The sequence below is a fragment of the Echinops telfairi genome, unplaced genomic scaffold, assembly GCF_000313985.2.
Source record: "Echinops telfairi isolate 266 unplaced genomic scaffold, ASM31398v2 ScPeMD7_443;HRSCAF=831, whole genome shotgun sequence".
Classification (NCBI taxonomy): Eukaryota; Metazoa; Chordata; class Mammalia; order Afrosoricida; family Tenrecidae; genus Echinops; species Echinops telfairi.
Genome location: NW_022104341.1, coordinates 53,862,010 through 53,877,628, shown reverse-complemented (window position 1 = coordinate 53,877,628; position 15,619 = coordinate 53,862,010). Strand labels below are relative to the sequence as shown.

At 40.3% G+C, this 15,619-nt stretch overlaps 1 protein-coding gene across 1 annotated transcript in view; it reads left to right on the top strand.

The window, feature by feature from the left end:
* The window catches only part of CTH (cystathionine gamma-lyase), a 26,447-nt gene extending 12,468 nt beyond the window's left edge, over positions 1–13,979 (top strand). The window contains exons 5-12 of the mRNA XM_013003829.2: positions 158–289; positions 2,946–3,003; positions 4,657–4,734; positions 6,113–6,265; positions 6,852–6,973; positions 8,814–8,866; positions 13,049–13,187; positions 13,406–13,979. Of these exons, the coding sequence (XP_012859283.2) occupies positions 158–289; positions 2,946–3,003; positions 4,657–4,734; positions 6,113–6,265; positions 6,852–6,973; positions 8,814–8,866; positions 13,049–13,187; positions 13,406–13,423 (753 nt within the window). The 3' untranslated portion in view covers positions 13,424–13,979. The remainder of the gene's footprint in view (positions 1–157; positions 290–2,945; positions 3,004–4,656; positions 4,735–6,112; positions 6,266–6,851; positions 6,974–8,813; positions 8,867–13,048; positions 13,188–13,405) is intronic.
* Positions 13,980–15,619: the final 1,640 nt, after the last annotated feature.

Here is a 15,619-nt window from a genome sequence, read left to right as displayed (position 1 = left end):
TGTGCACCTAATAAAATGATTAAAAAATACTTAAATATCTTCATAATCCATACTCTTATTTTTAAAATGAGCTCCCAAATTGTTAAAACACATGAGATATTTGCTTGTGAAGTGTATTTTTACAGCCTGGTATATACGGAGTTATTTCTGTTTTTAGCTTGTTTGGCTTGAAACCCCCACCAACCCCAACTTGAAGATGATTGACATAGAAGCCTGTGCGCAGATTATCCATAAACACGGAGACATCATTATGGTGGTGGATAACACTTTTATGTCAGCGTATTTCCAAGTAAGTGAAAAGAAATGTTTTGGGCATAATTTGAGTGCTATCCAGATACCTATAATTACGTTGAAAGCATTTTCAAGATAGTGGAATCTGCCTGTCATTGTAGGCAAGACATAGAATTAAATTTGGATCTTTTCTATAATGAGTTAATACCTTTCTGCTATAAGTTAATATTTATTTGATACTTTGTGCTCTTTAGATGTTCTTTCAATGATAACTTTCAGATTCTCCTATGCGAGTGCATCTGTCAATGCCTTTTACATAGTAGGGCTGTGAATGCCTATGTATTGCTTAAAACCATTCTTACTGCTTTTAATTACATCGCACACACTTCAGCTTATGTAAAAATTTTAACCTGGCTAAGCTTTCTACAAATAGAAGGAAATGAAAAGTTATGTTAATTGATATCTCAGTATATATCACACATTGCACTCCTCTATTTTCCAGTTTCTTTCTCTGTAGTGAGTCATAGGACCCCTCGGCATGTTTACATGCTTAATTCCTGGTAGCTGTATGTACAGTAAAGCCTGCAAGAAACCGGCCAGAGAAGGGAAGTATTTTCACTCAGTCGTGATGGAAAAGTGATTAGACTGCACCCTATCAAAGGTAGAGAGCTTGCAAGACCCAGCAGAACAGGGCAGTCTTCTTGAGTCCTCCTCGTGTGTCAGATTTCACCGGACACATTTCTCCTGACTCCCCTTCTGCATAACTACCCCGACGCTCCCATACGCCTGTCACTCTCTCCTTTTCCTTCCCCTCTGTTTTTCCTACTTCTTCTTTTCCTTCTTTTGGTAGATGTTTGGGGATCTTTCCTTAGTTGACCTAGTGTCTGTATATTCATGCACATTGTTCCTCCCTCTCTCTGCTCAGTACTGTAACTCTGTATGCTTTCCCTAGAACTCAATGTCTTCCTATTTTTTTCTTCCTGCCTGCACCTTGTGATCATTCCTATTACACTTCCCATAGTTCGTTTGTGTGCCTCAGACTTGTCGAGGCCCTGCTAGCTCGTCCTCTCCAGTTCTTCAGTTAGAGCGGTGCATACACGTTCAGTGGTTTCCATTCCCCTTTTGTTACTGCTCCTGAAGTTGCCCCAACTGCTGCTGCTCTGACTGGCAGACTCCATGAGTAGTCTGGGTAATCCTGATCTTCGCCTTCCACCATTTTATTCAGAAAGCACCACTGTGTTTTATTTTGCATTTCTGAAACTCAGTTCCTAAGTGTACTGTGTTCAGAGGGATCAAGAGCTATCTCTCTGTGGCTCATGATAAATATCAATGGTGGCATTGTGGGTTACTAGTTGGGCTGCTAAATACATGGTCAGCAGTTTGAAACCACCAGCTGCTCTGTGGGAGAAAGAAGAGGCTTTCTGCTTCCATAAAGATTTACAGCCTTGGAAACCCCCCAGGGCAGTTCCAGGGTGACTTCCAGGAGTCCTTGACCTGATGGCAGTGAGTTTGGTTTGCATTGAGTTCTAACAGGTAACACACGCTGTTTGCTAGGGAATATCCCCTGGCATCATAGACGTGATCCAGTTGCTTTTCACTCTTTGAGTCATTATTGCAACTCCGTAGCACATAGTACTCACATTAGACTCATATATCCAAAGGTCTCTAAAGCTCAGCCCCAGTGAGTTTTGTGTATTCCAAAGAGAACTAACATTTTTAGTTACTCTTCAGACTTGGCTCTCTGTCTCCTGTTACTGTCACTGTCTGAAGCCCACCTCACAGTCCTTATGGCAGCCATTGGCATCTACTTCATGACAGTCCGGATTCGTTCCAGCTGAATCATTCTGAACCCCGCTCTTTTTAGTAGCCACTTGACTACCTTGTCTACTGGTTTTACCTCAAATGCTCTCCTGAACATGTCCTTTTTCTGTCGTACCCTCATGGTAGTACCTTACCTAACACGTCTTGTTCAGCTACCTGAAGTGAAAAGATCTCCCTACACGGAGAGCTTCCAGAGACTTCCGAAAGATCACTTAGCCTGTGTTTTCAAGGACCTACACATACATACTCACTTCATTGAATTTTTTTTAAATGTAAAAGGAAAGGGATTAATGATACAATATTTGGTGTGTAAGTTGGCTAACTTATGTAAACAAAGACACTTTTAAGATGCAGCAAAATTGAGTGGGTAGACAACTCAAGTGGGTTTCCATAGAAGTGACTTTACACTTGGCAAAAGGAGTGTAGTAAAAGAGTAATTAAGAGTCAAGATCTTGGCAAGCCAGGTGTGAATAATATTGTGGGTTTAAATGCCTGAAATCTAAGCAGAATAATCTTATATTGTCAAAAGAATGGCTGGATGTTTATATAAATGATTGCATGTGTTTAATGATCCAGGTAATGTCAGTGTATGTGTTATAGGCACTAAATCAACAGGCTCTAAATAAACAGGTGCAAGAGCCTGTTGACCTAGCCTTATCTGTTCTTTGCCTACTGAATAAATACTGAATCTAAGAGTCCACATTTTTACGTTTTTACTTGGTGAGAGGGAGTAAAGGGGAACATAATACCAGGAAATTTGGAGTTTTTAAGGTTTATTTTTGAAAAGTGAGTTATGATTGGAATGAGAATAGAATTTTAAATAGCTAGTAGGTGAGAAATGAAGTATATTTCCAAGGTTTTTTTTAAATTAAAAAATATTTTATTTCCTTTAGCGGCCTTTATCATTGGGAGCTGATATTTGCATGTATTCAGCAACAAAATATATGAACGGTAAGATAGGCACAGCCTACGTTTTGAATGTTTGTTCCCATTGGTAAATGAAAATAGAAAGCAAACCAAAAAACAACCTTACTACCGTGAAGTAGATTATGACTTATGGCGACCTATAGGAAAAACACAGTAGAACTGCTTCTGTGGGTTTCTGAGAGTGTAACTCTCCTTTTAATTTTAATAAATTCATATTATTGGGGGCTCTTACAGCACTTATAACAATCCATACATCAATTGTATCAAGTACATTTGTACATATGTTGTCATCATCATTTCCAAAATGGTTTTTTTTTTCCTATTTGAGCCCTTGGTATCAGCTCCTTTTCCCCCCCTCCCTCCCCCACCCTCATGAACCCTGGATAATTTATAAATTATTTTTATTTTCATATTTTACACCATCTGCTGTCTCCCTTTACCCACATTTCTGTTGTTCGTCCCCCTGGGAGGAGAGAGCATTGTATGTTGATCATATCAATCGGTTTCCCCCTTCTCCCCCCACCTTCCCACAACCCTCATGGTATTGCTACTCCCAGTATTAGTCCTGAGGGGTTTATCTGTCCTGGATTCTGTGTGTCAAGAGCTCTTATCTGTGCCAGTGTACATACTCTGGTCTAGCCGGATTTGTAAGATAGAACTGGGGTCATGATAGTAGGGGGAGGAAGCGTTAAAGAACTAGAGGAATGTGTGTTTTGTCAGTGCTGTACTGCACCCTGGGTGACTCAGTCCTTCCTTGTGACCCTTCTGTGAGGAAATGCACAGTTGTCTACAGATGGGCTTTGGGTCTCCACTCTGCTCCCCCTCATAAGCATCATCGATACGATTGTTTGTTTTGTGTCTTCTGATGCCTGATCCCATCAACACCTTGTGATCACACGGGCTGGTGTGCTTCTTCCATGGGGGCTTTGTTGCTTCCCTGCTAGATGGCTGCTTGTTTACCTTCAAGCCTTTAAGACCCCAGATGCTGTATCTTGTAATAGCTGGGCATCATCGAGACTCTAACTCTTTATGGGTGTAGAAAGCCTCTGTTTTCTCCCTGGCTGGTGGTTTTAAGTTGTTGACTTTGCAGTTAGCAGTCCAGTGTGTTTGTTATCCAATACGCCACAGGGCTCATGAAAATAGCATAGGGCTTGATATTTTGATCTCTCCACTGGAGCCCGGTGGCGTAGTAGATTAAGGAGCCAACCGTAGATGGCGTTTCAGACCTTACCAGTAGTTGCTCAATAGAGGAAAAGTGAGGCAGTCTGTGCCTGTAAAAAGACTTATCGTTTCAGAAACCCTAAGGAGCAGTTCTGCTTGTCCTACTGTAAGACTGCTGTGAGTCAGAATTGATTTAATGACACGAGTATTCAGATGTTCTCTGTGCCGTGTGCAGAAAGGAAAATAAATCTGATTTCAAAATAAGGTTTCATGTATTACAGAGGTAACTATTCTCATAGGAAGATCAAAATTTACTACAAAATATTTTAACCAGGAGGACAGCTTTAAAAATGGTTATTTTTATTTAGTGGTTATGTGTTATTTTATTAATATTGACTTGGATATAATTTACTTTAGGAATTTTCCTTTGAGAGCTTTTTAAAGTGAAATTATAAAATGAAATATAAACTTAAATTGTTAGTCATGCAGCTGGGGTTTTGTTTTGTTTTGTTTCAGGCCACAGTGATGTTGTCATGGGCTTAGTGTCTCTTAATTCTGAGGCTCTCCATAAGAGGCTTCGTTTCTTGCAAAACTGTGAGTATACAAAAATCCAGGTTTCTCCCTCAATGTCCATAAATGTGTTTGTTCTTTACATTTCTTTTCTTATGTCAAGTTAGTTGGTTTATTTGAATGATTCTCGAATCAGATAGGAAGAAAATAAATGTAGATAAAGCATGGGAAACATTAAATGACTAGGTGTGACAATACTTGCTGACCCAGCATATGACATGGAAGACACCAAAATGTGGGGTTTTAACTTCTACCAGACATCACAGACCACTACCAGAACATCACCTCTCTTTATTTCAGATGTAACAGCAATGTGAAAATTGACAAGTTTAATTCTTGACCGCCCCAAGTAAGCGTAGCCATTTAAATGCTTTAAAAGTTAGTCCCTCCAGAAGCCTGAGGGAGCTTTTCTTTTCCACCAGCACACACCGTGGTGTCCCAGTAGTTCTGTTTTCCAGAGGCCTCTCAGTGGAGGAGTACATTGCTCTGGGAAAACTTAGACCTTCTTTCCCCTAATGAAAATGAAGGAGAGAAAATTATATTTTGCATACATTTCTCTGCAGATTCTTTTAGAACCTAAATGCAATACCATACAGTATCCCCCTTCCCTCCCCAGTATGATTTCTACCTATTTGCCCGCAGTGAAAGAGCTCGGTCCTGAAAAATATGACGGGCAGGTCTGTGAGTTTAAAGTTAACCGAATTCTCTTACCTCAAACAAGTTTTTTTTCATACATCCAAATAAACAGCATGAGACATTATTTCAGTATTTGCTGACTGACTTATGGCCCTCCTTTAAGAGTTTTATAGTGATAGTATCTTAATATTTTGTGAAAAAGATGAAAAATAGAGGGAAGAAAAATGGAATTTAGAAAATTTTATAGTGTAAGCACATTTTTATGATGTGAGGAGTTAGATTATTTTCAAATCCATGCTAATTTTGACTGCAATTTGGTCAAGCTCAAGTATATTTTAAGTTATAGACTTGATTTTTTCCCTTTATAAAAATGAACTATGACGTTCATAATAAATGATGACTTATTTCTGGAAGCAAATAAAAATCACTGCCATTGAGTCAGTTCTGACTCACTGACCTTACAAGATAGAGTAGAATTGCCCCATTGGGTTTCCAAGGTTGTAAATCTTTACAGGAGCCGAAAGCCTCCTATTTCTCCCACAAAGGCTGCTGGTGGTTTTAAACTGCTGACCATGTGGGTAGCAGCCCATCATTCTTATGCTGCTGATTTGATACGTTGATACAAAACATTGATTTTTGTAACTACCTTCTCGAGGTCACAATAATGAAAAGGAGGTCAGATTTACACAGACACACACACACACACACACACACACACACACACACATACACCACCTAAAACTAACCTAGCATGTGTTTTTTTCAGCTCTTGGGGCCGTTCCATCTCCTCTGGATTGTTACCTTTGCATTCGAGGTCTGAAGACTCTTCAAGTCCGAATGGATAAGCACTTTGAAAATGGAATGGCAGTCGCTCAATTTCTGGAGTCTAATCCTTTGGTAGAAAAAGTTATTTATCCTGGTATGTTAGTGTGATTTCTAAACGGATACATATTATATTTTAAAGATTGTTTATTATAAGTATACTTCTTATGTAACATTTATTTGCATGTTGGGGTTTTCCCCCTGTAATTTCTTCTTGATTTATTGAGCACTGCTGTGTGTCAGTATACTCATTTCTTACTGATCACTATAGTTAGGTTTCAAAGACAACATCATTGTGTGAAAATGGAAGAGAGCTGCTTTAGATCACAATATATTATATTTATAATATTTATAAGTTATATAACAGCCAACCCCCTGTGAATCGTGGCCCAGCCGAATGGCCTTATAACTTGAGCCACCACAGCCTGCATGACTACCCTGCCTCACCCTTGGTGCTTGTTTCTGTCCAAAATAGTCTGATCGTAGAGATTTTACTGTTGTGGGAATTGCAAAATGTGGGATAATGAGATAATCGATAAGTAAGGAGCATGTGTATAGCATATAGCTCATTATGAAGTTTATTTTCAGTTTACTGAAGTACTGTGGATCGCCAACCCTTCCCCCCACCCTTTAAATTATGAGTTTGATGCTAAAGTAAGACTTTTATTGTGTCTTGATTATAGGACTCCCTTCTCACCCGCAGCATGAGTTGGCCAAGCGTCAGTGTACAGGCTGCCCAGGCATGGTTACCTTCTACATTAAGGGTAATCTTCAGCATGCTGAGACTTTCCTCAAGAACTTAAAGGTAAGCTTTCAAAATGGGTATTTAAATCCTAGGGGTAAGACTTCCTTCAAACCCAGTCACACCAGGCTCTGAGCTCACTGTGAGCCTGTTTGTGGAGTAGAAGAGGAGGATTGCCCGGGGCTTCTTGTCTGTGTTCTTTCAGGAAGCGGCGAGCTAGGTCTTTCGGCCACAGCCCTGATACCTGTGTTCAAACCACCAGCCATTCGGTAGCCACTGAACTCACCTCCTGGGACCTCCTCAACACTTGCTCATAGCAGTTAATTCTCCATCCAGCCCTGCCCACACCAATGGCTTTGAATGTGCAGATCACACCAGTCACCCTGTTCTCATTAACTTCATCAAGTCAGAAAGGGTCGTGAAACATTAACGGCACTGCAGTCCCTTTGAGAAACACGGCATATTGTAATGCATTCGTTTTCACATTTACTTAAAATGGAAATATTTTGTGAGACTTTTAAAGTACTATGTGATCAGTGTACTGCATAAAAAGTTTCTTCTAAAGTTTGTTGTGAAAACAAACAAAAACAAAAGCTAAAGGTTGTTGGAACTTGGGCTTTCTAAATCCTTTGCCTCTGAGGCTGGATGTGGTTGGGGCTGGGGAAGGCGAGCTCTTCTCCTAATTTGTACAGAGGCAGGAGGCTGTCAGGGGCCCTGGACAATTCTCGTGTCACTGCATAAACTAGGTTTACCTTGACTCCTACAAGAATAGATTCTCAGATTTAAATAGTCCAGATCTCCTTCCGCGTGGTATAAATGGCTAATCCACTCAGCTTTGAACTGAAAGGCTGCCAGTTCAACTCTCTCCAGAGGCACCTTTGAAAGGAAGCCTGACAATCTATTTCTAAGAAAAACAGCTATTGAAAACTGCTCAGCACAGGGTACTCTGAGGCACGTGGAGTGACTCGGGGTCCATCAGCACCTGGTAAGTGGTAATGAACAGAATTAATAGGATGCTCCTGGACAATCAGTGCCACCCTGATACCTCGTTTATCCACTTCTAATATCAGAAAGGCAGTAATATATACCCAATTTAATGTGATTGTGAGAGACATTTTCAAAACATTTGTAAAATTGTATGGCACTGTAGCACCAAATAAGGAGCCTTGTTCGCACCATTGTGTAAGCATTGGTGGTTTAAATCCACCAGCCGCTTTACAAGAGAACAGGAGGATGGCTGTCCCTGTGAAGATTAGCCTCAGAAACAGAACAGAAGGTTGCTAGAGGTGGGATCTACTTGATGACTGTAGGTTATAAAACACTAAAAGGCAAGATAGGGGTTTGTTTTTTTCTACTCTGCTAAAGGGTTAAATGAATGTATGATGGGGCCTTAAAAAGTTTGTGGAGAAATTCCATTACCTTTAAAATTTTTATTTTTTTCGTTATCTTTCAATTAAACTTTTTTTTCCATAAACTTTTTAAGTCTCCCGTAATAATTAAAAAAACTGATATATATTAACAAATAAGTAGGTATAATTTTGTAGATATTTAGAGATTTTTATTTAGAAGGTAACCAGGGAGCTAGATCTGAAATATAATATTCTAAGCGTTTAGAGCACATGTTGAATATTAAGAATATTAAGTATCTCCCAGTCAGGGAGATCCTGGAAACTCATTCTAATGCACTTTAATATTTACAGAGTTTAAATAAAACATGTCTTCATGATGGAACTACTGTTAGGGATTTTATTCTCTCTTGTGTTCCGAGTTTCAGGCTTAGTTAACTGCTTACTTATATTCACTGCTGCTCTGCACCCCTGTTCTACTCTATTGAAAAGATTTACTTCTGGGTGCTATCGTTTTTATTTTACTGGAGGTCTAAGTGAATGTTTCTTTGCTGTAGCTCTTTACTCTGGCTGAGAGTTTGGGAGGATACGAAAGTCTTGCTGAGCTTCCGTAAGTAAATTTCTGCTTTTCTCAGTATTTTAGTTTTGATATCAGTTTGTTTATTTTTAAACATTTAATTGTGGTTTAAGTGTTGAATAATTGTTTACAGAGAATTTCCCATTCAACATTTTGTGTGCGTATTATTTTCTGACATTAGTTTGGATTCCCACTCTTACAACTTCTTCCCTGGGTTCCTTACTTATTCCCCCTTCATTCCTGCCCCTTCCTTCCTTCAGAATGTTGTTGTAGGCAAATGCTACCCTTTTGGTCTCTTGATGCAGGTTCTAAGGATTGGGAAATGAATGTAATAGCAATTGGGTAGTTCGAGTTATTTAACTACAGCATGTTACTAATTAATCAGAATGGACTCTAGCAGAGAGTAGAAGCACCCACTCAAGCACGCGCTCACTCACTCCAAGTCCATTGTCACGCAGGCAGTTCCAGCCCCTGGGAGCCCCTTACGTAACAGTTGAACTACTCCATGAGGGTTTTCATGACTGTAGTCTTAACAGAAACAGATTTTAGACCTTCCTACCAGGGTACTGTTTGGGGGGGTTCAAACCATCAACCTTTAGGTTATTGCTGTTTGTTGCTCAGTGTGTCAATGTTGGTTCCACCTCATAGCCACCGACCCAGAACACTGCCCCATCCCACTTCTAGAGTACTCAAACCCCGCTGGCATTGAGTCCGTGCCGACTCATAGTGACTATAAGACAGAGTAGAACTGCTCCTGTGAGTTTCTGAGGCTGTAACTCTTTACTGGAGTAGAAAGTCCCATCTCTATTTCAAGGAGCAGGCTGGTGATTTCCAACTCTTGACTTTGCTGCTCGAAGCCCAACTCATAACCACTGCGCCACCAGTTCTCCTAGTTGAGTATAAACGATGCCACTAAATCTTGGTGGGCTGCATCCTTCTAGGTTTTCTTCTTGTTCTACCCTAAGGAGATTGTAGCTGTAATTGAAATTACTATGATTTATGAGTTCAAGCCAAGCACTTTATCTCACTCAGGTTACTTATTTGAAAAGGTGGCTTCAAGGCTCCTTGTGAAATAGAGACCGTGTCTCTGATAAAACACTTCCACACCCTTGGTTGTTAGAGATTTTACTAGATCCTGGGAATCCAGGGGATATTTGAATAGAAAGAAGCCTAAGGTTATGTAGTTCTTTACCCTGTTTTAAGATCAAAGACACAAAAATCTGGAAAGGTTAGCTGATGGTACTCAACTCCAGGAATATATTAAGAAAAAATAACCCAGGAATATGTTAGCCACTTTGCTTTAAGGCTTTGCTTCAATCCTTAATCTTTGAACCTCATACTGTTCACTCATAAAATGATGTCAATAATACAGTGAATGACTTTCACTTGCTGGCGGCCCATCCCATCAAGTACCTCTGACTATATCTTTCCTGCATTGCACTAAGTGGCTTCCAAAGGTTCGTGGAAAAATTGAATGAAAATGTAATGGAATTTTCCCGTGACTTTTTGAAGCCTCCTGGAATGTTCCGATGACCCTACTTTATAATTGTTGCAGGGGTAAAATCAATAACATTACCTAATAGTTTTCAACTGTACTTACGCTTTGATTCTCAGTTATGGAGTAACTATGTTCTAGAACATTGTGCTGAAGGTTACCAAATTTTGGCACGTTTCCTGCAATCTCCTGTTAGCTCATGGGAACTTTCAGACCATCTTATTAAAGCCTACAAAAATCTGATGGCCAGATAACGAATCAAAATTATTCCAATAATGCACAAGGTTTTCTATCAAGTCTTCCTAGAGGATTCCTGCTAGTAACTCTGGGTGCACAAGAGGGCATACTTGCCATATGAAATTGGTTTCTTTTTCCTAGCAGTAAAATGTGTAAGTGCTTTACGGTTCTCTTCTTTAAAATAGACCTCTTCTGATTTATTTAGGGAATTGCTTAAACTTGCTTGGCACAGGCACTTGAGCTTAGGTTATTACAACAGTGCCGGTGGACACGTGAATCAGGGCAGGGCAGGGCTGTTCTATGACCCCCCAGTCTGTGTTTCCTCACTGCTGTAGCCAGTGCAGCTGTGGAGTCCAGACAGAAGGAAGTGAAGCCACTGTGTAGTAGTGTAATTGCTCAGCCTGACACCACATACTAGTTTTGTGACCTTCAAAATGCTAGTTATCTTCTCTAAGACCAGGTTTCCTTGTGGGAAAATATGGATCATATTGTATCAAGCTCACTGGGTTGTTGTGAGAACATGGAGGGATGAGGGGAGGTGTGAGCGTCGGGGTAAGTCTTGAAACTGATGCCCTGTTTTCTACTAAATACTTAATGAGTGCTGACTCCCATGATGAGTTATTTTTAGTATGCATTTACTGCATGCCAGGTACTTAGAAGTGCTTAGGCATGCTCCTTAAATTAATGCCTGTGACAAGCTTTTGAGACAGACGCTAATCAGCCAGTTCTTATATATTAAAAAAAAGTGAATGCACATGAATCAACTCGCAGAGTTACCTGCCTCACAGCAAGCATGCAGGACTAAGACACTTTGGACTCGTGGTGACCCCCCTAGGTATGTGTCAGCGAAGAGCTATGCTCCTTTCAGTAACTGGTTTTTGAGAAGTGGATCATCAGTCCTTTCTTCCACGGTACTTTTGCATAGATTTAAACGAGTGGGTCCCAACCTTTCAGTGAGCAGTAAAATATGTTACATGTTAGTACTACTCAGGGACACCAACCATACGATAAGGGACAAAAACAAACAAACCAAAAACTGAAAAACAGCCCAGTGTCATTGAATCAATCCTGACTCACCGTCCCCCTGTAGGACAGAGTAGAACTATTCCCGTGGGTTCCAAGGTTGTCAATCTTTTTGGAAGCAGAACGTCTCATCTTTCTTCTGCAGAGCAGCTCATGGGTTGGAACTGCTGACCTTGTCGTTAGCAGCCGCAGCCCAGCGCTTAATCCACTATGTCCCCAGGGTGCCTACAATGGGGAAATAGCTAATCTTTCACTTAAAAACTGACTCTGAAGACAGGTAACTTTTATAAGTCCTGTAACCAGTGTGTGTTCATCCCCATGTCTACTGGCTACTGAAGCGTAAATTCTTATTTCTATATGTACATTTTCTTTAAATTTAAGGAAGATACTAGAGTGTAAAGACTTTATTATAATGCAAGAAAATATCCATTTACTGCAGCCCTAGCTGCGTTTTTCTTTGCATGGGTCCAAGTGAGAGGAGACAGTGCTCCAGCGGTGACTGTGCTGGTGGTGTGGAGGGAGAGGTGGGTGTTGGCAGCAGTACCCATGTTAGGGTGTAGCGAGGATATGGGCCTTCCTCCTCCGTGATGCCTCTGCTCTGGAGCTTTCTCTGAGGCTTGCCAGCTCTGATTTCTCAGACGTATTTAGCATTTGTTGTTAACTGTTCTGTTTTGTGAGTTGTCATTTAGCTCCTGCTTCATAATTTATAGTAAAGGAAAGGGCTCATTCTTTCTGTTTCTCACTTCTTGTACTGGTGCTGCCGCTGCTGAATTGTTGGTTTAGAAAATTAACAATCTTGGGTGGTCTTTATCTGATCTGTCTCAGAAAATTCAGCTCTGGGCAGTTCTGTTGATGCAGAGAGAATGAGTTCTGGCAGGCTCTTGGTCTGAAAGGGCTCTTGTGAGTCAGAGATTTGGGTAACTTGTCTTGCAGATTGGTCAGGGGGGTATGAGACATCATGCCCAAGCCTCTTTCAGGTGGGTCTGAAAGTCCACATGCAGGTAGCTTTGCCTTCCCCACTGTGGGGAGCTTGACTGGCACCCTCTACATCTGGCTAGACTTTGTCTTACCCACTGATAAACGTTTCTGATTTTCACTTAGAATCCTGATTTGGCAAGACATTTCCCCTTCATTCCTGCTCTGCAAACGCAGTGAAGTCTTTGATGGTTGAGTAATTACCATGCATGAGACACGTGTGGTTTCGTGGACTGAATACCCCTAGTTCGTTGCTGTTGAGGTGATTCTAACTCATGGGGACTCTGTAGGACGGAGCAGGACAGCTCAGTTGTGTTTCCGAGCCGGTGTCTTTACAAAAGGAGACAGCCTCATGTTTCTCCCATAGTGCAGCTGGCCGGTTTGAGCTGCTAACTTTTTATTAGGATCCCAACGCTTAACCAATGTCCCGTTAGAATTCATGTCCAGAGCCCGTGTGGTGATCTAAAAGATGTTCTTCCTTTCAGGGCAATCATGACTCATGCATCTGTGCCAACGAGTGACAGGGAGGTCCTCGGGATCAGTGACACCCTGATTCGGCTCTCGGTGGGCTTAGAGGATAAAAAAGACCTAGTGGAGGATATCGCTCATGCTTTGAAGGCAGCAGTAAGTTTTACTGTTATTTTTCTATTGTTTGTGTGTGTTTTAATTTTGAGAGTGAGGGTCACTTTATTCATGATGAATGAGTGGAGGAGTGAAATTCACTGAAATGTAGTCATGGTTCACATCTACAAGGCTGGTAGCATTCGGAGAAGACTTCTTGCAGGAGGTAAAAACATACTTGCAGCTTTAATAACATTCTTTTCTTGTTCATGTTAATACAGCACCCGAGTCGCAACTAGCATTCCAGAACTGCTGCTAGAAGCTGCTGCTCGAGAAAAATCATATTTTCTGAACAATCAATGGAGCATTAAGGAATCTTCACAGAATTTTCAAGTGGAAGTTTTTAACCTCATTATCTTTCAGAACTGTATCTTCCCGGGATCGTTTCTGTTAGAAATGGTTTCTTATTCCTCTTCCTGTAATTGACAGGTCAATTCTGTTAGTATCTGACTTTATTTCACGGTATGTTCACCTTTGTTGGATGTGAGATTTATGCTGCTTTGCGGGAGGGGTTGGGGGAATCATGTTCTTCTTCTCACAGCTTATGATTTATTTCGATCATGTTTACCGTGTAATGGTAATTCACTTGTGATGTTTTCTGAAAAATGTAAATTATTAAATGACTGTTCTTAAATTAAGTGTGATTTATGCGTATTGTTGGGAACAGTGATGGTTTCTACTTCATTGCCATAAGGCAAAAAGTCAAATACTTGAAAAGTCTTCTACTATAAATTCTACTGGGTTAAGTTTGTATTTAATATATTTTTGAAAAAATAAATCTAATTATTATATCTATCCTATTGTGATAGTCCTATGTATGTCACATTGATCTGTATCCTGAGCCTTTTAATCCCCAGTCGTGCTCTCAGAAGCATCAGCCTCACATGCTAATGTAAACATCATTGGATAATTGTCTGGCCCAAGTTTAAGTATGTTTTCAGATTATTGACCACTTTTTAGATAGAGAAATATATCTTAATCTGAAACAGTAAATTTGTTAAAACTAAATGAGGACATGCTTAAAAACAAGTGTTTTTTTTTTAAAGATGAAAATGCGTAGTGACCAAGTTACAGTTAATAAGCCATAAGTGAAATAGTAGAAGTTAAAAATTATGTTTCTGTCTAAAAACTTCCAATCTTCTAGTATCTATTATATCTTGCTGTCACTGCCTGCTCGCTTTATAGGAGCATATGCCTGGATTTAATAATGGCTAATCATGTTACGTCGTGAGAGATCCCTGGTGGCACAGTGGGTTATGGGTTGGGCTGCTAGCCACAAGGTCAGCAGTTGGAAGCCACCAGCTGCTCCCATGGAGAAAGATGAGACTGGCTCCTACTGTGAAGTTAGTCTACGAAACCATCCTGTCCTATCAGGTGGCTGTGCGTTGGGATTGACTCGTATTAGTGAGTTGAGCGTAGGAGAGAATTTAAGAATCTACATGAAAAAAAAATAGCTTTATTGACATATTTTACATATCTTGTACTTAAGTTGCTCAGGCATATTAAAGAGAATTATATAATCATGACTACAATCAGTTCTAGAACATTTCCCTCCTTTTGGTACTCATTGTTAGCTCCCCATTTCCCTCTAACCTCTCTCCTCATCCCCCCAATAAGCTATTCATCCAGTTACGGTCTCTGTAGATTTGCCCATCCTGGATTTCATATACTGGGAAAAACAACAACACAAAACCCAGCAGCAACAACAACCCAAAACAGTAACATAAACCAGAGACAAACTCAAAAGAGAGCAGAAAATACTAAAAACTAGAACAAATTTAAAATAGGTCAAAAGGGAGATAAAATGAAATGATTGGGTATTATATTCTCACCCAGTGGCACCTGCAATAAAAGAGTTTACAATGCTCTGTGCCCCAGCAAGGCTGGACTGTGGCAGAGGGGGTATGCTGGAGACAGAAAACCTTGAGGGGACTCTGCAAATGGGCTTCTACTGTCATCCACAGCTTTATGCAAATCAGGTGCTCACAATGTAGGCTCTAATATGATTTCCTCCTTTGGATTTGGATTTTTTTAATCTAAAATCCTTGGATTACAGTCTGGTATGTTTGTTTCATGTGGACTTAGTTGATACAAGAATCTCCATTCTTTTATATTGTCCACATTCTGAAATACGGATATAAACCAGACCAGTTACCATAAAATTTAGGCAGACACGTGGTGATCCATGAGTGTCAGGGTAGATCTGTGCTCCAAAAGGTTTTCATAGGCTGATGTAGAAATAGATCTTTTCTTCCAGTGTATCTTTGGGCAGACTTGAACCTCCAGTCTTGGTTTGCAGCTGAGGATGCATTAACCATTTACATCACCTACCAACACTGAATTATATTTATATAGTCTGAAAGTTTAGTCTGGGCAGCTGCATTTGGGGGCAGGTTATATCCCATTGTATTTCACAACATTTTTTTTTTTTTTTT